We start from the raw sequence: 25,365 nt of genomic DNA, 5'->3' as shown, positions 1-25,365 counted from the left end.
ATCACAATGGTTAGCTGGTTAAGGAAGTGTTACCGTGTCATATTATTTTATAAACATTCATTGTTTACCATTCCATGTCCATAATATTACTTTTACACAGTAATCCATTTAATCATAAAATAGAAAATAATGTAAGTAAATAAAAAAAAACATGATAAGAATTAATAGTCGAAGTCCAATTTTTGAAAAATGCTTTTCAATATCTCTATGTTTGGTTAAAATAGTTATAACATTAAAATAGTATGCAATCTTTAAATTAAATTCTGACTTACTTTGTAACAAAAATGAATCGAGTCCAATATATTCATTAATTTAATTGACATTTACGTGGTGGAATATATCTCAACAGTTTTAAAAACAAAGTTTTTTGTTAATTCTATGAAAATAAAAAACTTTCTTTTTAAAACCATTCCATTGTGTTTATTCAATTGTATTTTATAGTCTTGTAAAAACAGTTCAAGTTCATTTTCTGGTTTAAAAAATCATGAAAATCCAATTTATACAGAGCATAATATTAATAGGTATAGAGAAAATGTAGATGAATTTAATTGTTTTAACATTAACAATAACTTTGAATATATTATGTATTACAATTAATGATAATATAAATTATAATAAATTCTACTAGATTTTTTACTACTAGTTAAGTAGTAGTCTTGATAATGGTGTTCCATCCGAAATAGCTATAAGTAGTAAAAACATCCAGTAGAATTTATCATAATTTAAATTATTATCATTTGTAAAATGGAATTCCACCAAGTAAATGCTGACTCAATTAATAATTTAAATATATTATCATCATGTTTCTAACCGGTTGTAAGAGGAATATAACTTTTTTTGATCATCAATTGTTACAAATGATTTCTGTAGGCATTGCGATATTTTATCAATCGGCTTAAATCTTTGCTAATCATAATTTTCATCTACTATAATTATATTCATCTTCGATCTTCAAACCAATTTTCCCAAAACTAATAAATCCCAATTACAACAAATTAGAAGTAGGGTGCTTTCGTATAATTTTGAATATTTCAGAATCTTTACATATTGTTGGACTGTATATATAGATATGCTCCAGAGCTCCCCAATGGTAAATAAATAATAATATGTAATACAATAATTATGATTGCCCCTCTACAAGAATATAATAATTGCGGTATCAGAACAGTATATGCAAATCATGCATGAAGATGAAACCAGTTCTAATCTACACAAACAATAAGCGTAGAATAAAATGTCATGTAGGTTTATTGTCTATGGTGCTCACAAACAGATATAATTAAATAGGTTACAGTGAATTCTAATATCAGTCAAAAACAATATTAACCCAATGCTTACGGGCCGCACAAAATTGTGTTTTTGCTAATTGCATTTCAAATGCAAATTAACACGTTAATTAAAAAAATAATTGAAAGGGCCCGTAAGCATTGGGTTAACATATTCACTGCTGACCAGATAATTACTAATTAATTACCACATTTAAATATCATGTTAATTATATCTAATGGCCAACTAATGCAAACGCGCCAGTTGCGTTGTCAGCACTAAATGAGTTAATCTTTGAACATAATAAAATTAGGTGATAAACAATCTATAACTCCGGTCTTCATAATATAGCAATCAAGTTTTCATAGCACCTGTTAGGTATAATTAGTAAAATTAAAGCAAATTTCCCTCATATATCGGCGCCAAAGATTTATTGGTACCCCTCAACTAAAATTTAATAAACAAGACACACTGGTATATTATATAATATATTCCATGACCTATCTATTCATACATGGTAAGGGGTCATACAAAATATGATGTCACATAAATATTTTTTTAATCCCCTACATTCATTAAAAAAGAAAATATTTTGTCTAAAATGATTGATTTTATAGTAAAACCTCTTCGTCACAATCATCACAATATATCATACCCTCTCCCCCTACCAGGTTGTGCTATCATATATGGACAACCCCTAACAAGGTCACACATGAAAAAGTCAATAAGAATATCAATAAGTTTTTTTCATTAAAATTTAGTTGGGTGTGTCATTGAATGCTCTCTGGTATAGTGTATTTATCTCACAAATGCACAGCAGCAAAATTTAAATGAGGAAGAAGTCTATTGATGTGGCCGCCGAAGCGGATAACGAGATAAATACACTATATTAATTATGATGTTTAGTGTCACAAAATTTAATGATTTCTTTGAAAATTGGACATTAAAGAAATCTGTAAAATGATTTATGCCGGTAAATAAAAAGGTAGATTTTACAGTTTTTACTCCATTACGGACTTTTTACAAGAATTGGTCGTTAACCATTTGCTATATCCTTTTAGTTCACGCTCGTGACCCATTGATCACTAGTCGAATGTTCTAATCACTGCTCAATAAAAATTTATAGTGTTAATACTCTCCAAGATAGCAAAATATAATGGAGTAACCTACGGAATATCATCATTATCAAAACGCCAGTACGTGTTAATATCCCATACCTAAACATAATCTTGTTTTGACTATTATTTTAATACATAAATTCGTTAAAGTTTTGGCGAGTCTTATAAGGCTAAGATGTGCATCTATCGCTTGTTAGGCATGCTTCTGAGTTCCGTGTAGGCACCTCGAGACCCCCCGGGCCTTGAAAGTAACCGCACTCCATCCGAGTTCGGTCTCAATGATTGGTCGTGTCGTTTCCTGTACATAATGATTCTGAAAAGAAGTAAAGAGAGACTATCAAGAAATCATTCAAACGGTTAATGCGTTACAACGACTTTATCTAAATCTAGGTTTTGGTTATATCTACCATAACCTCACAATTTTGTGTATAATGATAAAATCGAAAGACAAATGATACTAAACATGATTAAAGTCATGGATCCATTCGCAATATGTCTTATTTATTCCAAACTATTTTTGCTATCAACCACCAACCTTCGGTAGAAGTAAGTAGCAAAAGAACAAAAATAATAATATTAACAGAAAAACGTTCCAAAAATTGTACAAAAGTAAATAAACAAATAAACATTGTATTAGTAAAGTGAAAAAAGTAGTGTTTAAAACTTCATAAATTTTTATATTGAAACTAAACTATTGCCAATACATACAAGTTGTCCGTTAATCGATAAATATTGTTTGGAAATATCACTCTATATAAAATCCATTGAATTTTGGTTAAATCTAATTAATATAAAGCACTATTCAGTATTACACAAATTCTTTTGTAGTTTTTGTAGGTGGCAGATAACATCTACTTACTATTTTTATAAATTCTTCTTACCTGAATTAATTATCAATCAAATATAATAAAAAAAGGTTCTGACACGCGTTTTTGTATTGATTAAAAAACAGGTAATCTATGTTTAAATATTTTTCACACAAATATTGTTGGCAACAAGAGTAATGACACTATATTTATGAGTGTTTTGGTTCAAACAAACATGCAGACAAGCTCTGATATAAATACTGAAATCATTCTACTGTGGCACTATGGGTAGGGCAAAAGCGATTCGCTGTTGTATTGGTATTGTTTGTTGCAATGCCTGTTTCAATATTATCAAACAATACCAATACAACAACAAATTGTTTTTACCCTACCACGGTACCACTGTAGATTGATTCTAGTATACTCCAGTAGTTTTATGTTAATGCTGCAAATTTATAATATAAGTTTTCAAATAAGTCAATTCATTCATACCCTTGACACATGTTAAATATGTAAGTACCTTATTCATACAATAATGCAAGATAGAGTAAAGTTTGAGAATTGAATACTTATGGCCAAATGCATAGTCAAACTTATGCGCCTAACGTGGTTTTATGCAACGCTTAAACCGTACGCTACTGAAATCAGTGACTCGGTAAAAACGAAAAAAACAAGTGAATTGTTATTATTATTCTTATTTAAATGCATCAGGGTGAAACTTAACATCGACATCTCTGCATTTAGCCATTAATTTTTAAATATTTATTTTCAACTCAATATTGAACAACAATTCTCAATGAGATTTTATATTATGGTGTTCAATCTATCATACGAGGGTGGGTCAATAAGTCCTTAGAAAAGCTGACAGGTGGCGCGACTAGTACTGTAAGCGGTTTGTTTTCATGCAGCGGCACTACCGATTCAGTATGCTGCGAAGTTTAAATCAGATTGGTCGGGTTGTTGTGTGTTTCTCGTACATTTAAAAAAAAAATTTGCTTGTTTACAAAAATGGAGAAAATTGAGTTTAGAGCTGTTATTAAACATTTTAATATAAAAGGGTTAACAGCAAAGGAAATAAAAAATGAGTTGGATTTAGTTCACGGCATATCTGCTCCTTCACTTGCAACTATTTATAACTGGTTAAATGAATTTAAACGTGGTCGTACATCAACAAAGGATGAACCACGCTCAGGACGTCCTGTATAGGTGACTACACCAGAAATGATCAATAAAATCCACGATATGGTGTTAAGTGACCGAAGATTAAAGTTGAGTGAGATAATTGAGGTTACAGGGATCTCAAAAGGTAGCGTCATTTCTATTTTACATGACAAATTGGGCATGAAAAAAATTTCTGCAAGATGGGTGCCGCGTTTGCTCACAGTCGACAATAAACGCAATAGGGTGGTGGCCTCTAAAGCCCTGTTGTCGCTCATGCAACGCAATCCGGATGAATTTTTTCGTCGCTTTGTGACTGTAGATGAAACATGGATACACCACTATACTCCCGAGACGAAAGAACAGTCAAAGCAGTGGATTGCGAAAGGCGAACCATGTCCAAAGAAGGCGAAAACCGTAAAATCAGCTGGTAAGGTTATGGCTACTGTATTTTGGGATGCACGTGGAATTATTTTCGTTGACTATTTGGAAAAAGGAAAAACAATAACAGGGGATTATTATGCATCTTTATTGGACCAGCTAAAAAACAAAATTGAAGAAAAACGGCCTCATTTAAACAGGAAAAAAATCCTCTTTCATCAGGACAATGCCCGTGTTCACACATGTTTACGATCAATGGCTAAAATTGAAGAATTGACGTTCAAATTGGTCGACCACCCACCGTATTCGCCAGATTTAGCCCCCAGTGACTTTTTCCTTTTCCCAAACTTAAAAAAATGGCTAAGTGGACAACGTTTTTTTTCAAATGAAGAAGTCATCGATCGGACAAATGCTTATTTTGAGGACCTTCCGAAAACTTATTTTTCTGACGGTTTAAAAAAAATTGAGAAACGTCTAACCAAGTGTATTGAGCTCCAAGGAGATTATGTTGAGAAATAAAAAAAAAATACAAAAATAAAAACTGTTTTAATGCTTTTTTCTAAGGAATTATTGACCCACCCTCGTACTATTATGGCCTGAACACATTACCAGTGTGTCACATATTGTCATTCTGAGATAGAGATGTTGAGATAATATCACTATCTCTATCTCGGCGTGACAGCACATGATGTGATGGTAGTGTGTTCGGGCCATTATAGTTTTATCTATGTATACAAACAATTTACAAAAAAAAAAAAAAACATGCTCAAAAATAAAATTAACCATTAGGAAAGAAATAATTACACACAATATAAAATGCAAATAATCCCTTTATTTATTAAAAAAAATTAAAACAACAAAATATGATTACCCAAATAAAAATTAAAACCCAAGCATACTAATAAAAATCTATGGTACAAGTCTGTTTAATGGAAGCCAGGCGGGAACAGCAGCAATTTTCATAGCCGATTTCGGCAAAATTCATGAATTCAAGAATGATAACTTAACCTAAAAAATAATCCAGTAGGTATATCGGTAATTTTCAAAATTTGTTTGCAGCTGGCTTCCTCTAAATAGACAAGAACCGAATCTATGAAGCATACATACTTACTAGCAATGTTCCCTCTAAGGTATGTGCGTGTACGCGTGTTCACTATATGATTCCAGATTTTTGGTTTGCCTAAATGCCCTAAATAGACTTAATATTGTTAGGTAGAGTATACGTTTTATAAATTGGCACATTTTAACTACACTGATACGCCTCTTTGCCTGATTACCTTCTATAAAATTAGATCAAATGATATTTACTTGTATTAATATATGTACATAGCAATAAATAAATAAATAGATAATATAGTATGTAAAAAAAGCATTTTTAGAATAATATATTACATCATTTTCATCCGAGAGCCGGAGTGCAAAGTTATGAAGCGTATACTCTAGGTAACTAATTTCTTTTGCAGTACAATAATTTGATGTGTTCATTTATATATGCAATAAAATACTTAATAAAAATGCGCACATCTCTTTTTGTAGAAAGTTTACTGTTGAGATGAGTTAATGCTCCACACACACAATATAAAAATTAGAGGGAACGTTGCAATATTAAATATCATCAAAACTTAAATATTTAATTTTGGCAAGAAGTATTTATTACATACAGATCTAATTTTTGAGATTCCATGTTGGAATATTTGGAATGATAACATTCAGGATAAAAATGAAGATAAAAGCAGGTCTGGATTAACCACAGTACTCGGATCCAACAATAAATTAATTGCGAAGTGGAAGTCTACTTCCAGTTTGCCATGAAATTAAAACACCAACACCATTGATAAACATAGATTATGTTCATTTTCTCAACAAAATAGTATGTAGTATGTAATAGGTTTTGATTATTTTGACATGTTAAAAAAATACTTTTGATTATTGTGAACTTAACCTTGATATTGTGCAGATTGCGATTTCTTCTACTGCGCACGAATTACATAGGTTAAATTTAATTATCCATATAATTACGGATTTATGTCATATAATTACGATTAAATGTAGGAAGTGAAGCTTTAAACCTCATATTATGCGAAAATACAATAATAAACCATTTCACACCATCTTCAAATATTAATGAAAATGTGGATAAATTACTACCTGTGTATATTTATGTTTGAATATTGCTCTATAATGGACTCAAACATTATTGGTCAACCATGTAATTTTCATTTATATTTAGTATGAATTATTAATTTACTATGTAAATGAATTCATACCCGAAAATTATACACACAAAACAGATTAATAAATAGAATTCCAATAGGCTATATTCAATACACTACATTTTGAATGTGAATGTCCTACAAAAATGAACCATGCGTTGTGGACGAGCAATATTACACCAATATTAAATGAGCGTCAATGCATAAACTGAGAGCAGTTGTCAGTATTCTACATATGACATATTCTTGACACGTGTTTAAGTTTATGCCTTATTCTTCCTTACAGCCTGCCCACAAGGCGCGTTTTGGCGCGCAAGTAACAAGTTGCGCGTTCTCCATGTACATGTGACCCAATTCAGCTGTCCACAACGACCTATCCACGACTAACACAATTGACTTGTGCTTTTTTCTACACTCGCGTTTGTTTTTTTATGCTGATTCAATATTCAATTACGTCATCTAATTGTTTCAAACGCGCAAACTACGCCATTTCTGGACAGAAGACATTTCTGGTTCTCGAGCGTAAATCGCGATGGGACTCGCGCCTTGTGGACAGGCTCTTACTCGAGATTGGTTGCCTGGCACCCCTTACCCGTTAGGTATTTCTGTTTCTATTATTTCTAAGTTCCCTGGTTATACAACATTATTATAACAATACCATAATATAACAATGAGAAATTATATTTAATGTATTTAAATATAAATTAACTACTTAAATAATTAACAATATACTTACTAAACTGTTGTTTGCATAATTAATTTTAGTCTCACTGTATTTCAATCACAACTTGCCATAAGGCTATATATACTACAATAAATTATATATGTACTAAAATGCCAAAAATTATATAGGAATCTGTATAATACCTCACTCCTACTTCAGAGCATGAGAGAATTAATAAAAATCATTCATTTAGCCAACAATACTATAAGCATCTACCTGGGTAGTTAATACCCTTAGGTTTTTCCTAGACTGTGGAAACAATTCAATCCTACTAACACTTAGTATTTCAAACACAAACTTAAAATTGTTCTGGAATCTCGATTAATATAATAACCTAATGTATCTATTATTATGACAGAAATATCAGCAGAAATATTATAATCCCAGTGTTACCATACTGTAATAAACATTGCAAAAATACTATCAAGAAGTATTCTCATGAAACCGAATAAAACCCATTTTAGAATATTGAATGGCACGGTGGGCAATAAAGTACCATAAATTATCGTGCATGAACCCATTCAAATTTCTATATTATCACTTTTGGAATCTATAATTACATGTGGCATATTATGTTGTTCACCATTTGCTATTAAAACTTTTACCATGATTTCTCCCAGTATTCTTGCCAAACCAATCACCTCATTCAAAACACCTCATTCGATTATGTTTGTAAAGCTGTGTTTGATAATAATAAATTAATGAACAGAATAATATACTTATATATAATTCATATCACTGCCAGATACGAGATATCTCATCAAATGGTCCAAGTTCACTACGCCAGATACGAGATATCTCGGTAGTACAAATAATTCGGTCAAAACAAATAATTTCAAAATAGGACACATACTGACATCTATCGGAATATTCCTAAAACATTTTACCGTATTAGACCCCATCCACCCATTATTTTCGAATGCGATTTTACGCCAGATGACGTGCGAAACGTATGATTTCGTTCATCGAGTTTTTGTACATAAGCATCTCGCCGAACCCGAACACCTATTACACCTCTACCATAAGTTTAGCGAACCGATTGCTAAATTTGGCAGAGTCGATGTTTGACAAATTGCAACTGACAGCCCGCGTTTGTTGATTTGTCATAGGTACTTGTTTTCTTCCGTATTTCATTATGATTCAGTGAATTATTTTGATTATTGTCGAATGGTATTATCTATTTTACAATTGATCCTATAATTGGTGCTTCATTTTATTCGGCATTTTACGGCAGCCAAAAGGCTCTCTGTTTACTCTGTTTATCGATTTGTTATTATAGCAGTATTGACTTTGGTGTCAAAATTATATTTGTGTCATCACGCACCACGCTACTAGACATTGTGACAAGTGGCAGGAAATTGCAGGCTTCATGCAGGGTCATGCAGCAGGTCCATTACACCCTCGATTGCCCTGCCGGACAAATGTGCAGGATCCCCACATGAAATCGTCATGTTCAAACAATTCCAATAATGAAAACCTTGCTTGTAACTTCCTGCAATGTCTGGTGAATGTCATGTGCGATGGCTCTTTATTATAACAATACATTGACTACTCTTGATGTAATAAAATTCTATAAAACGGAATTCAAATCACATAATGAGAGTTGAACAGAATCAAAATTACCTAAATATATGTTTTTAATACGTTGTAAATACAAGTTTTACTTTTTTACTCCTGTGGGTCTATTCTATACACAAGGCGGTTATTCACGGCTTAAGTGATAAATATCTTTTTAACAGTTCAGACTTTCTACGATAAACTTATTGTAACAATTAACTGCCTCAATACATATACAGTACACTCTTAGTAATCCGCCGCTCGATTATCCGACAACTACTATAATCCGCTGTTATTTTTACTAGTTGAAAGCACAAAATCAAGCTCTATAATTCGACTGTCAAATTCAGTAGTCCGCCACGTACAAGAATACAACGCAGATGAGACGGCTTTATTTTGAAAACTTCTCCTTCGTAAAACGTACGTCCATCGCGAAGAAAGTAATGTACATGGGAGGAAAGTGCCCAAGGACTGCATCACAATTATGCCGTGCTCCAATGCAACCGGGGCACACAAAATGAAGCTTTTGGTGATAGGGAAAGCCAGGAATCCTAAGCCATTTAAGAATATCTGCCTCACTGAACAACTGGTTGTGTCAAGTGATTTACTGTTTAATATTTAGTTAATACTTGATTTTAATTATAAATAAAACTGTAATTTGGTAATACAAATTCTCAAACCTGTTTTAATTTTTACCATTATTTTGTATGTATGCACTATAATCCGACGCTTTCACTAATTGGACACTTGTCTGGTTTTTGGGGTGGCGGATTACTGAGAGAGTACTGTATATGATAAACTACCGCCGATAACCGCCTTGCGTATAGAATAGCTTCACTGATTGATATTAGTTTATATGATAACATTAAATGTTGTGGTCATTGAATAATTTTATATGGCTATTTCAATCAGTATTTTTCCACTGTTACATGAAAGCAGTTCCCATTTATTCTAATATTATGTAATAATAAATTAAATATAAATTAGGTATATAGCAGCATAGCAATGTTATAAATAAAAGCATTCCTCTGTTAATTTTCACAGCAATTCAGATTATGACATATTTTAATATTAAAACAAATTATTTATAAAACTAATAAATTATGGTAATACTTAAATCAACACATAAAACGAGATAAACTAGATAATGAAAATACATTATTTTTGTAAAGTAAAAGTTAATAAACATTCCCTTTTAATTTGTTAATTACTTATTAGTTATGACCACTTTATACTAAGAGCGAAATGCATAGATTTCTTGGCTAACTAAGTCGCCCTTAACACCATCCAGAGTCGCTAGTTAGGCTCAACTTAGTTGGATGTATGTAATCTATGGTTAAGACATATTTATTTGGCTTTGTTTATTGTTTCTATGGAAAACTGTTACATATTTAAAATTTTGGTATTGCTTAGTGTCATTAAATATTTTTTTAATTGATAAACAATGGCAAAATTCACGGTTAATTTACATTAACATAATTTTATGGTTGTATTGTATTATCAGTTGTTTAACAGAATAAATGCACACAACACAGACACTGTGGAATATATTTTTTAATGTCAGCCTTATTTTAAGCATCCAATAGCCATCAAAAATGTCATTAAGTAATTATTCATTTTAATCTAATGAGTATTGACACATGGCAATGTTAAATATAGAAAACATTCATCAAAATTATTCACATCCACATTTCGTGTTTGCAGGTATAAATAAATAAATTTTTGTATACCACTTTCACGTAGATATTGTTACCGCCTAAAGTGCCCTAAACCATGGCATCCTCAGAGGATCCAATTTCAGGCCAGAACGATTATTGGGCGGATTCACAGATATGAGCAGGTCGACTACATGACAGCAATTTCTAGCCCATAAGAAATTTTATAGTCACCCTTTTGAAACTTCGTCAACGCCATTTTTCAGTGATAGAATTATGAATTATTTGTTGGATTATTACCTACTTTGATTTTCGGAGAGTTGGCCTGGGCCCTAGAAGATAGGCATTCGGTCTGCAACCGTCCGCGGCGTCGGTTGCTTGGAACCGGCGCCACCTTAATTAATTTATTTATTTTATAAATATTTTGTTTTAAATTTATATGCTGTAACATGTTGTATTCGTAAATGTATACCGAACAAAAAAACGCACTGTTTTCGCTGCATATCCGCATTGTCAATCAAGCACGCATATCCCCGAGGGAGAAGCCAGCAGACGAAAACCTTGACGCAACCTACCCCCCCGTCTCTCATCTGTCAGTGACCAACTGCCTTCTATATTTACCATAAACTTACTAATATAGAATGAATATAGAGGGCGATGCAATCTGAGATGCTGTTTTCCATTGCCTAAGTTAGATATCTAACTTTTGTAACTACTCTTTTAAGTATGAACGCGGTCACAAAGTACTTCTTCATAAAATTGGTTCATAGGACAAGAAACAAAAATAATATATTTTCATTATCAAAAAGGATAGCGACCCAAATAAGTTTACAATATGAGATAGTAACAAAATAATCAGCATGCAATATTTAAAATAACACAGATCATTCTCAATCAACCACATGCATTTTCATTTTACTGAATGTCTCAAAATGTCCACAAATTCAATTCCGGAAGAATTAAACATCTGAAACAAGAGAAAAACCACAAATTAATTATATTTATCGTACACAAAAATGTTAAAAGCCTAATACGAAGTCTGACTATATTTTTTTGGGACCAACACGAAATACAAAATATGAGGGGTATAAAAGCAAAACCGCCACTATCCATACCTTATAATTTTTGAGAAAATGATTGATTAATGATCGGTTTCTTACTCTCTATACCCTATAAACTTCAAACCGACACAAAAACGCCTCTAAGCAATTCAAAATCGCCATAAAAAACGGCGATCAAATGCACAACCGCCTCTCTTACACTATAAGTGAAGTTCAAAAGCGCCACAACCTAAATGCACCAATCACGAACTAGTAAACACATACACATCGCAAATCTAATATGGCCACCGTGCTCCGTTGCCATACAAACGTAACAAAAATTGGCTTTAAAAATGGATCTATATGTATTATCTGTGAATAGTACTAGTGCTAGAAAGCGCATCAAGTCAACAGGGATCAGTGGAAACGGAACATACAAAAGCGAAATACGTAAGAACTATTCACATTAAAAAACTGCTTTTCACTGTCACATGTTAACACTTTATGGGCTGGGCTGGATGGAGGGACTGGATTGATTTTTAATAAATTATTTTTTTGGAGATATGAACCAAAAATTTTGCCGAATCTATGAGTAATTGTGAATTGTCGTCATAAAAACAACATAAAGATGAAGTGCAATGAAATAGGATGGCGAGAGATCAGCAAATTTTGCAGTGTCTTCTATGCAAAATATGAATATGTATATCAAATAATTTTTTGAAAGCAAATTAATTCAAATTAAAGTGATATAATTGAAAGTAATAACATTTTAGAAAGTCATGAAGAAATTGGACAATCGGTGTAGTTGACGAATCTTTCTTAACTGTTTAATTTTTTTTTTTTTTATTAATATCTCACATTTCATTATCTATACATAATTACATTTTAATTATTAAAATTCTATACCCTTTTTGCAATTATATTTTGATCGTTTTAAATTTTGGTATCCTTTATTATCCGTTTTCGACATTCCTTTTTAAATAAAAAAAAAAAATAAATTATGTATTTCTATAGAAATGCAGAGGTAGCATAATATTAGCTGTCACAATAATGTGTAATAACGTGTCAAATTTAATAAATTTATATAATTGACATATCTTTTGGGTTTTGTTAGCCTGTAAATATTATTGAACAATATTTTATCATTGTTATTTGCAAATATTTTTACCTGTTCATTTTATGAACCATATGAAGAAAATAAAATAACAAAATTAATCATACATGTTAGCTTTATTTCGTAGTTCTGGTCTCGAAATGGTTATTAAATAAAAGTATGTTGAAGTGCAAATCAGCCACTACCACAAACATTCAATAACAAAAGCGCCACTTTGAAAAGATGAGATGCAAAACCTCCACTATTAAAAAAATAATCGTTCTTTTGGAGTAACAGAACTAAAATTGATTGATTTGGAATTGCGAATCTAAGAACAATTCTAATAGGATGTGAATACAATTCAAAAACACTCAATTCAACATTAAAATCGATTTTTTTAAATACTGAACAATTTGCATTTGTGGATAGTGGCAGTTATGCTTTTATACCCCTTATGTACTTTGGTAATTTTTTTTTAACACAAATTAAATAATCTATACTGCAATTATTACTGATTGAATTTAATTTATAACATTATGAAGCACATAATATTTTGTTGAAACAAAGTCAACGGTGTTCACCAACTGAAAGTGTTGCCTGTTACTTAATTTTTTACTTATAGTTTTTTGGTTTTCTGTGATTTTACTTCTTAACTTCTTCACCGCAGGAGCATTTAATTAATATTAATTACCACGTTTAAATAACATGCTAATTATATATAATGGCCATGTAATGACGACACAACAGCTGTGCCATCAGTGCTGTAAGAATTTTAACAATATACAATACTAATTATTCTTCATAATCTTTGAGACTGTATCAAACTAAATATCAATGAAATTAATAATCATAAAAAAAAATTATGTAATGTTTTTGTATTACATTGCATCTGTCGTTACATTTTTTTTTTTTTTACCATGTCTGATCCTAATTGGATCATATGGGCCTACACAGAGTGGAGGTTTGTATTAACAGATTTTGTTTTTTACGAGAAATGGATGTCTGCCACTTGCTCAACCTATTAGGTCCATACCCTGACTCACACACAAATTGAAAAACAATATGTGTATTTGCCAGACCCAAGATTCCAAGAGTCCAACGCTTAAACCGCGCGGCCACCGTGGGTGTCGTTACATACCCCTGGTAAAGTACGTTAGCACTGCACTTCGTCTTAATGCACACCCCTCGTCACAAATTGTCACAGAATATTTTATTCTCAGAAAGTTTATATTTTTTTTTGATTTTGTGATGTCACATTTTCTTAGTCACAAATAATAACATTTTGTCAACCCCCCCCCCCCTTCTTCCCCCGAAAGAGCATGATATAATATATGGACTACATTGTAACCATTTTTTTTCCTCAATAAATAAAATAAAAAATTTTATAATTCTGTTTAGATAAACGTAATGAATATTATATTTTTTGATCTATTTACTTTATAAATGTAATGATTGTAGATAATAATGTATTGCAGTTGGGTGGTACTAACCTCACCCTAGTGCACCTGCCGTGAGCGAAGCAGCCACAGCCAAGACGGCCGTAATAACACTGCTCACACCTGCCATCGATACACTTCTTCCTCCGCCATTCATAGTCTCTTCATCAGCAACGGATGGTACTTTTCCCACACCATCGTTCATGAAACCTTCGGGTATGAAGCCGGGTTTGCTGTCGAATTCATCGACAGCAGACAGCGTTGACCCGTACATGTCAAGCAGGTCCATTATGACGCTGTTGGACCAACCGAAGCCGAGTTGAACCTCATACTCTCCGCCGCCTCCAAAACCGCCGGCTATCGTTGCATCATACTGAAAAAAAAGTTGTAGGAAAGATTATTTATTATCATTGAACCACATTGTTTATCGATCATATCATTATGCTAAGAAATACGTAAAGACCACTTTAAGATAAATTATGTAGTGACGTAGGTGTGTCTAGTTTGATTTCAAGATTTACGGAGTACATAGCAAAAAATATTAATACACTTGTAAACCGCCCATGGTGCCATTGTAGAATGTTTCCAGTATATGACATTCACTTCTTTTGTGAATCTACGCATCGCTCTTATTTATATATGGCATTTTTTAATAGTATATATTTAATATTAAGGTCATCAGTTTGTCTGTGCAATCCAGAGATACGATAGACCCATTACATACATGTGACAGTGAAGCTGATAATTAGGTTACTAATATTAATGTTTACCTTTTCAAACATCGCATTTGCTTCCTTCCACGCCATGTAGTTGGACCGCACCCACTTAGCTGCCCATTCTGAGGCCAATCTCTCAGCATTGAGATGTCCGGTGGCCCTAAGACCGGATATCACAATGTGCTGAAGAGGCGGCCATGCATTCGGATAGTCCCACTGTTCACCGGAATGCTCCAGGGAAGTCGGTAATCCACCCGCATAATTATCAATCTAGAAATATGTTTTGGGTACTCAATATCGTAATACCACTAGGTAATTCATGAAAATACCTATAACATTGTAAGCAATAATCAGTATTATAAAAGAGGGTAAAAACTTACTACTAATAAAATATATAGTTAAGGTACTGAAGACCAAAATTTAGGGTAATTAGATTTAGAAACATCTTAATTACTTACCTTGGTATTCTCGAGGTATTTCATAACTCTATTGACATAGTAGTCTTTTTTACTATGGTCATAGCTTCCCGTCCACAATGGGGCGACATTTGTTGGATAAAAATAGTCCCGTTTCTTATCATTGTAAATATCATAATCCAACCAAGCACCAATTTCTTCATGCCATAGGATCTATAAAACATTAAAATAACAGGAGATTCAAAAAAATTATATCATACTTAAATAGTTTTTTTTTTCTAAAATGAGGCTAAGAGGCCCAGTGTTGCCAACTGTCATTCACAAAAATATGACAGATAGCAAAGAGATTTGAAATTTGTGAGCTCCTTTTGTGGGCACCGTCCAAAGAGATTGAAGACTAATGGTTCAAATAGACTCTATGACGATCGGTCATATAAATGCCGAAAAACCCGTTTCTTATGTTGGTGTCCTGTGTCACAGGGTGTCACAGAGTGTAAATACGATGTCATAGCGGTCATACAATATGTATGTATAATATGTCGGAATGGCATAGATATGATCATAGACACTAAATCGCTCTTAGCATATATGTGCCCGATCGTCAAGAGGGAACATGCCGTATTCAGCATATTGATTATGTATTTATGTATGTTCAATAATAATAATTGTTTAACTGAGAGTAAGTAGATATGTGTACTTTTTCTATGGACTCCATCCATTCCTTGGCTATGGTCCTGTAGTGATCGCCTTGTCCCGGACTTCCGAGCATGTCGTGGAACTCAGCTAGCAACTGAGCATTCCAGCAGATAATTGAGTTCAGGTCCACGGGTATTATTGAACGTGTCATCAAATTTGTCAGGTTTCCTGTAAATATCATCAAATAAATAACCTGTAAAGTAATTATGAGAATTTTTAAAACAATTTACTAAAAATTTTACCTTTAAAGAGATTTAAATTAATAAATAAATATCTCAAAACATTTGAAAGAAATATAAAAGTTTTTAAATTCAAAGGTAAAGTTGAACCCTTAAGTATCAATTACCGGCCTCGACTCACTAAAAATGTATAGCATAACCAGTAATGTTAATTTGGGCAGGAAACAAGAGAGAGTGGGAGGGACAGAAAAACGAGACATTGCGATACAACAGGCGCGATCTTAACAGAGCCCACAATAGCAACCATAAACAATAAACATAGCCCCACCTATTTACTGCGCACGGGAAGAACACTCATTGAGCATATTGATGGTTAAACAGTTCTACTAAAACTAATTTTCATATGATGTAAACAAGGGCGTTATATCTTTAGATGTAATGTGTGGAGAGCCACCAGCAACCAAACCAAATTTGTTTGTCTTCACTGGCTGGCCATTGATTCAAGCGTCTTTATTCATTAATTTTCGATATGTTTTTATCTACATATTATATAGACGTAAATATTGTGATATTATTATTAATTTCTTTAAAGGTATTCTGTCAATTCACAGAAGAAAGACATTGTATTAATTATAATAAAACACAATATTTATTTATTATATTGTTTAATAATAGGGATTAGTTTCATCCGCTTCAATGGGACATTATTTGAGAATACTCAATTGAAACAGACGAAACCGGTGATCCTGATTATTAAACTATGTGGTATAAGTACAAAATATTGTATTATATTCTAATTAATATTGTTAGTACATACCTGTTGTGTTAATGTCACTTCATCATATTTGATTTTGTGAAATGATACTTAATGAAATATATTACACCAGTCTGAATAAAAATAAAGTTTAAATTATTGAAGTATGTAAGATTAATGATCGGTAATTCACAATTATTATGTAGGTAAGAAAAGTGTTTTATATGGGGAATGTGATGAAGTAATATGTCGCTAATAAATGAGTGAGAATGCTTTTATTGCAGAGTATTTCTAAGTCAGACGGGCATTTTTTGTACCCCTCTTGGCGGCCCTGTATATAGAAGATTAAAAAATAAGACGTTTATTAACCTTCCCTTTACGATGATAATAAATTCCATCCATCTTGGTGATGTCACCTTAGGTTACCATATGAGATTGACAATATTACAGCAGGTATAACAGAAATGCGTATTTTGGCAACACAAATATGTCTATAAGGTTTCATCATCATTATTTGCTATTTGTTTTATCAATAAAATGATCAAAAACTTAATTATAATCATACGAGTATTCCAATACATTCTCACAGCCTACAAAGTCATACTATCTTGATCTCACGCCTTATTTTTATATCTCTTTCATACATTTGAGTATGTATATCGACCGTGTTTAGGAAAAAGGGCGTAACCCACACAGAACAAATTTTACAGGAGAGGCAAAATACGTTTTATGAATGATTTTGGTTTAATATTAATAAAAAAAATAAGCACAGACATTGGGTGCATGATGATTGATGATTTGGTGTAATATCTTCACGATCTACCAATAATTAAAGATGTTATTACAGAAAATCATTAAAATTGAGGGTAAATTAAAATTTAATTAAAGCCCAATTAAAACCTGAATTTAGATAATAAATCGGCATTTGCGGCTTACTTCCTTTTTGCAGAATGTGTATTTAGTTGTATACATTGTAAATATATAATAAAAGCACTTTTCGAAAAATCGAGGGTTACGCTCTTTTTCCTAAACACAGTCGATATCACAGTCCCATATATCGATACCTCCCACATAGCCCGTAACTGCGTTTTTGGCTATTTTGACTTGATTGCCTTTTATTAAATAATTTTAAAATGCAACAATGATAATCGAAAAAAATTCAATCAATATAATATATCAATCAACTAAAAAATTACGATTTCAGCTTTAAAAGTTAACGTTGTGGTGTCATTAAAATTTACTAAAATAGTACTACTGAAAAGTACCATTTTGCAGTTACGGCTTAGTGTCGAAATGTTTAGATCTAACTATTTGTTTGTAATAGAATGCGACACTCTGTATGTAGGTAAATGATATCTGACGGATATCTATCAATTATATATATTTGCTGGATAGAGCTATTGATTTTGAAAAGAATAACATTTTAATTAGATGTAATATTGATAATTCTAGGAATGACCGAAATATAAACATGATGAAGTGCATATCAACTGAAATATGTGTAGTTTAATAGGCTGGGTAACCTAAGATGACATTACAGTAACGGAAGTGTTAATTATCCTATACCTAATAATATTATATTTTCGTTTCAATTATCTTCATTATACTGGCTATATTGTAAAATAAATGTAATTGTTTTACATGTCCCTGGATAGAGGCCTAAGCTCGGCAGGCCAGTATCTATCCAATGCGCCATGTCAGGCGTCAAGATATTTGAGCTATATTATGTAATAATTCAAGATGAAACACCTTGTTTTTTGAAATGTGAAGATTTGATAACATGAAAGGTTTTTAAAATGGAGGAAGTAATAATCCATAACAGGCTGTCAAATGTACAAATATAATAACTAATTATCTTATTTATATTAATAAACATTGGTGACAGCGTATTATGTATTGATTTATAGACAATACTGTTTCAAATAAGTTACGATGATATCACTTGCATTCAGACTTGGTTGTAGGTCGGTTAAAATGAGTGAGCAAAAAGAAATGTAAATATTAATATGATCATGATGGAAAATAAATTACACAGCATAAAGAGATATTTTTTTACCTTTATTAGATCCGTTGGCGATGAACCACCGAGTGGAAAAGTCCCACCCTGATTCTGCGGCTGCCTTCAGTTCAGCATAAAAAGTTTCTTTCTTTTCGACAGTGTCAAAAAATCTGAAAAAGCATTTTAACCAAACACTATCAATAGATGGAGTAATATTAAGTCTTTGCATTACAACAATAAATTATTGATGGTGATTCCATAAGGTTTTTAGTTTTGCTAACTATAGAAAAATAAATATTCATTGCTTTGACACTCAGAGTAATGATATAGAGAGACCGCCTATTGTTTGGCAAAATGAAGCCGTGTTTCTTGCGTATAACGCACGGGAGAACCATGATTTTATTATTATCAACTCAGCGATGAAACGTTATACCATCGTGTTGCTTCTCAGTACGATACCAAATTTAAACACAACATTGTTAAACATATGTTCTACTAAAATAACTATAAATAATTACCACTAACTTTATATTTAACACGAAAACAATAAATTTCAGCAACACATGCTCGCAGTTTTTAAATGAATATAATCAGTCAAATCCATATTTACTAGCGACGTTTCCAAAAAATATTTATTTCAGTCGTAGAAATTCTATCTTAGTCTAATGCATAGTACGGAGATATAAGCGTGCCGAATGCTTACTCACTCGCACTTATGGTTTGTTTTCGTTCAGGCCTTGCTTTGACGACATTTGTGAATGAAAATTGGCAGCCTATTGTATATGTCTTTCTTTGGTTACTTAATAACATACTGTTATTAGTAATTTTACTTGAATATTAATTTAAATAGTGATATTTAATTGTTTTAAATAGACTGTATTGTTAAGTAAGGCGTATTTTTTTATCTTGGTACGGTTTATCAAATAAATGGAAGAACAAACGTGTGACGTTTCATCTGAATTGCATAATGACTTGAAGTCTAATTTAATCATTAGTTTTAGTGCCTAACCTTATTTTCAGAATCACTTTCAGATATTTTTAAAGTATTTATTATAAATATATATTATACTTTTTTTATCACTACGGTAGGCCATAAGGTCCAATGACATCAGTGTAATTAGTAATAGAAATGAAACAATCACAAACACCCAGGCTTTCAGAAAATCACATAAATATATTGTGACCTCACCGGAATCGAACCCGGAGTCCCAGAATTTAAATCAAAATATAACTGATATTACTGCCACAATAATAAATGATCATTCCTGTTACAGGATTATAAATTTTTATTTTTATAAAATTATGATATTTTTAATTGTTTTAAAATAAAAGTAGGTAATTCAATTTGAAATCACCTCGCACTTTCAATGTCTTCCCGGTAGCTCTCTGGTCTTGGTCCTTTTGATCTGTCAATAAATCTAGCTAGACGATAACTGTGAAGAAAAATAAAATAACATTTTTAAAATAAATTTTAAATTGTCATGATGACAAACAATACTTCAATCAATCACATCAAATTATTGGGGATATTATTCCAAATATTTCAAATAGTTTTTACCTCACACCGTCTTTCTCCACGCTGATGGTGTGGTTGGACATCCAGAATCTGAATTCCTTTTCCATAGTCGGCATGCTCCGTCTCAGAAAGTCTAAGTCTGTTGTCTCATCAATGTATGTCTTCATCATGGGCACCAACATCGGAGGCTGAGATCTGAAAACAACAAAAAAATGGATTTTATCAAAGAGATTGAACTAGATACCTATATGATTTGATAGTGGTACCAAAACAGTTTTAGTAGTATCGTCAAATCAGTAATCATAGAAAAAATTATATTCTCTTCGTTGGTAGCAGTATATATACATATGTAAAAATAAAATGATGGACACACTTATTACAATTTTTCAATTTTTTTTCAATTTTCAATTTATTTATTTTTTTAACATATTGTGGACATTACAAATTATAAGTTTAAGACGTTCACAACATGACATTTAGAAACAAAGATATATAAATATAACAGTATTACATAAAAAAAGAGATATATCAGTAGATGAATTAGATAGGTACAAGGAAGTACACCAGATGAGTTAAGCAGACCCTATTTTAAGAATTTATAAAACAACATCCACTTAAACTCATTCTCACGTAGGTGGAATATATCAACACCGAAGCAATTTCGTTGAACATAGTTATCACTCTCCCAATTGGCATTACCAGTGGCAGGTTGGTTCTGCACCTTGGGAGAATAAACAACTGATGGTCTCTATTTCTAAGATAGTTATCAGGGACACACAGGTCAACACTGCCCAGAATGGCAGAGTTCTCATTTATACCTTGTATAAGTCGAAAAAAATACGTAGCTAAATAAAGATTTCTTCTAAATTGCAGACTGCAGTATGTAAGCATACCTAAGAGAAAGTCAGTTGGATAAAGCCACGGATAGTATCCATACAACCTCAAGTAAAGGAGTCTCAAGAATTTCTTCTGTACCCTCTCCACCATAAGGCCATACTTCAACTGGTGCGGTGCCCAAACAATAGACCCACTCTCAAGTCTGCTTCGACCTAAAGAATTAAATAAAAGTTTTAATACCGTAACATCTGAAAAGACCCGGGAAGTACGCATGACGAAGCCCAACATTTTAAGCGCTTTGTTGCAAGGTCATTTTTAAACCACATACAATATACTATGTATGGTGTATGTGCCATTATTTAGCAAAATAGGAAAACAATGCTGTATAGATGTGAAAGCAAATTTTCAATATACTCCCTTGTTGCAAAGTAAGTGGAATTCATTTTACCTCCACATTCATCTGTCTACGAAAGAATACAATTTGTATGAGCTGACTCAGGTGTTTATAAGCAGGGTTGTTTGTGTAAGATATGATTTTAAAATGCGTTTATTTTTGAGGCCTCCATGTTTCTATATGGATGTAGGTACTCCAATGCATTAACTACTTCAGTATTTTTATTTAAAAAATAATTAAAAAACAGCGAATCATCCTATTGTATTTTTTTTTTACCATGTCCGATCCTAAGTAGATCATATGGGCTTCCACAGAGTGGAGGTTTTGTATTAACAGATTTTTGTTTTTACAACGGATGTTAGCACGAATTGCTCAATCTATTAGGTCCATATTCTGGCTCGAAACATACATTAAAAAACAATATATGTAATTGCCAGACCCAGGATTCGAACCTGGGACCCACGACATTATAAGCCGATACGTTAGCCGCTCGTCCATCGTGGTCTTTTCATATAGCTTTATAATATTATTGTTGTACAAAGTGTGACAAGGTTCCAGGTACCTAACATATTTTTTATTATTTTAATTTACCTCATTCTATAGTACACTCTGCCCCCGTTTGGAATATGGCCGACAGACTCGACTATGGATAAGAAGTTGGAAAGCATTCCTCGGACAGTTTGCCTCATCTCGGACAGAAGGAGACCTTTGATTATCCAAAACGAGTCCCAGTAATAGAATTCTCGAAACCGTCCACCTATAATAATAATTACAGATAACATATTATTATATATTATGATACTGGGATTCAGAATCAGATAATTAATTACACATAAAATTAGGTACAAAGACACTAACTCTTTTTTCATTGACTTACTTACACTAGACTAGGGATTCCAATCCCGGGATCCCTATGAATCCCGGGATTGATAAGCACAATCCCGAAACATTCGGGATTGATTTTTTTATAAATTTTTATGGAAAACAAAATACAAAAAACGAAAATATAGCAGAAAAAATACTTTTAATAACATATAACTACATACGAAATAAACTCAGTTTGAATGAAGTTTGATTTATTACCCATGTGTTGCCAATTCATTTTATTTTTTGGCATAAATTAATTAAAACGAGAAAGATTGGAAAAAACAATGCCTCGCGGTTTTAACAAAGTGATTCCATCATGATCTCATACGTTTTACGACAGTTTCATATTTGGCTGACTAATTAGATTTATGAAATATTTCCAAGATTGAACATACACAATATTAACAATAAATGTCTTAATTAGTATAAATAATTATACTAGATTTATTTTTGACCGATTTTATCAACGTTATTTATATATAAAAATTTAATGTTAACTATTGAAAAAATGCCAATCCCGGGATCGTCAAATTGTAATCCCGAAATCCTAGGATCAAGATTTTGGCTCAGGATTGGATTCCCTACACAAGACTTATAAATAATTTATTAGTAATGCATAATAAAACTAATTTACATGATAGCGTAAAACGGAGAGCTGTTTTGAAAAAAAGGATCTTGGTCCCATGATCACCCAGTTAGTGAGAAAAAATAGACTATGCTATAGGGATACTTAGAAGGTATTTGAAAATAAATCTTTAACACGTATGTTGAATAATTATTCAGTAAGCGGAGATCTAAAACGAATTAATTATTTTTACTATGGTAAGGATCGTGGAATATTTTGCAAACTCATCCTAATACTAACAGCTTTCATCTGTGGTCCAGCTGAAACATAGCCGAAGATTAGCTATAGTTTTAAACAAACAATTTAGTCGCGATTGGTTTTTACCTGGGACAATCACAGGATGCTCCACATAAATGATGGAGTAGAGTTGCGGACTTGCTTGGACCTGAACTCTCATCTTTCTGCCGAGCTGTAGCCACAATCGGTGAAGTTCCGACGCCCAACGTCTCAGTTCCAGGTCTCTGATTCTGCCCAAAAAAGCTGAAAATATATCATTATTTTCTATCTTGAAGGTTTCACTATGCATTTGAATAAATATATAGTGTCTATTGTCTATAGTCAAAGATTTATCATCTTTCTATGAACAAGAATGTTGTTCAAATTTTGTCTCCCAATGAACAATCTTCTGCAGTTATTATAATGGCATTCATTGTTGTGTCACATTTTAAAGATGGTGATTTATTCACAAAAGATGATTAATTTGTTATGACAACTGCAATTAATAACTTTTGCTTAAAAACTATTATACCAACTACAATCGCCCCCACATCTTGAAGCGGGCACCCAGGCCCAGGATCTTTGGCGGGGCCCCCTACCCATCGCTAGGGTTAAAGGCAGTGGGACGCTTTACAGAATCGTTTTCTAAATGTTGTTTCATGTAAAATTAAGGGTAGGTACCTATTAGGTGTATTTTTAGCGATTTTTTTGTATTGTTGAATAAATCCACTTAAATTATGGAGTTATATCGACACACAGTAATCAAGAATTGCATTACACAACTAGACATTTTAAAATGTTAAGACTCTACAATTAAAATAACGCCGCAAGTGACTTTTAAGGCAAGTTTGCTGTGCTGTGTGCAAGGCAAGATGTGTGTTTATCTCACTTATCTGGTCGACCCGCCACCCCCCCTGACCCGTGTCAGCCCCCCTTGTGGGGGCCATTGCCCACTAACTAGATACTTATTTACAATAATATAGATGTTAAGTAAGTAAGTAGTGCGAAAAAAATCTATTAAATAGTGGAACAACTTAACCTTAAAATTACATAGAAATTGTGATTTCTTCTACTGCGTACGAAATAAATACAGTAAATTGAATTATTGAGAGTGGATCGATTGTTTGGGCCACGCATCAGTTGAAATACGACCTTATGGTGGAGCGAGTTCAAAAGAAATTTTTGAGACTCCTTTACTTGAGGTTGTATAGATACCATCCGTGGCTTTATCCAACTGGTTTCCTCTTAAGTATGCCGTAGCTTAAACACTAGACGATATTTATATTTGGCCACGTATTTTTTCCGACGTATTTATAGGTACGCCGTGAAAATGAGAAGTCTGCCATTCTTAAGGGCCCACATGCTCAGCGTAGGTCAAAATGGAGCTTTTATGGTATTTTCAGAGCATAACCCTGGACATTCCTTAAACGTTGTAGATAATCTATTTATATAATTTTGAAGCCTTATTATCCTTTATATTTATTTTAAACATTTGATGACTGCATAAAGTATTTTTATTGTATAAAATAGTATTCTTTTAAACCTCTCGCTTAAATACGCGCGATAACATGATCTTACTCCCTACTTCATTTATCGTTTGTCAATGTATGGCTACGGCCGTATGTTGTAGCTTAGCCACTGGGAAATGCCAATAGAAATGGCGTATTTCAAAAAAATACGACCTTATTCTTAGGTCAATAATT

At 32.4% G+C, this 25,365-nt stretch overlaps 1 protein-coding gene across 2 annotated transcripts in view; it reads right to left on the bottom strand.

Annotated features, from left to right (window-relative positions):
• Positions 1-1,684: 1,684 nt before the first annotated feature.
• The window catches only part of LOC147067490 (trehalase-like), a 39,796-nt gene continuing 16,115 nt past the window's right edge, over positions 1,685-25,365 (bottom strand). Inside the window, exons 3-12 of one of the 2 annotated variants that reach the window (XM_085953863.1) lie at positions 23,771-23,926; positions 22,546-22,711; positions 20,766-20,918; positions 20,563-20,640; positions 19,265-19,377; positions 16,277-16,443; positions 15,622-15,792; positions 15,218-15,433; positions 14,507-14,820; positions 1,685-2,697 (exon numbers count right to left, since the gene is read on the bottom strand). In XM_085953863.1, coding sequence (XP_085809989.1) covers positions 2,568-2,697; positions 14,507-14,820; positions 15,218-15,433; positions 15,622-15,792; positions 16,277-16,443; positions 19,265-19,377; positions 20,563-20,640; positions 20,766-20,918; positions 22,546-22,711; positions 23,771-23,926 — 1,664 coding nt within the window. In that variant the 3' untranslated portion in view covers positions 1,685-2,567. Of the gene's footprint in view, positions 2,698-11,309; positions 11,846-14,501; positions 14,821-15,217; positions 15,434-15,621; positions 15,793-16,276; positions 16,444-19,264; positions 19,378-20,562; positions 20,641-20,765; positions 20,919-22,545; positions 22,712-23,770; positions 23,927-25,365 lie in introns of those variants that run through there. The other variant, XM_085953864.1, reaches the window with a different exon arrangement.

The sequence above is a fragment of the Rhyacophila brunnea genome, unplaced genomic scaffold, assembly GCF_057557595.1.
Source record: "Rhyacophila brunnea isolate RB1 unplaced genomic scaffold, BYU_Rbru_1.0 scaffold_4, whole genome shotgun sequence".
NCBI lineage: Eukaryota > Metazoa > Arthropoda > Insecta > Trichoptera > Rhyacophilidae > Rhyacophila > Rhyacophila brunnea.
The sequence above is the reverse complement of the archived record's forward strand: the minus strand, read 5'-3'. Positions and strand labels throughout refer to the sequence as shown.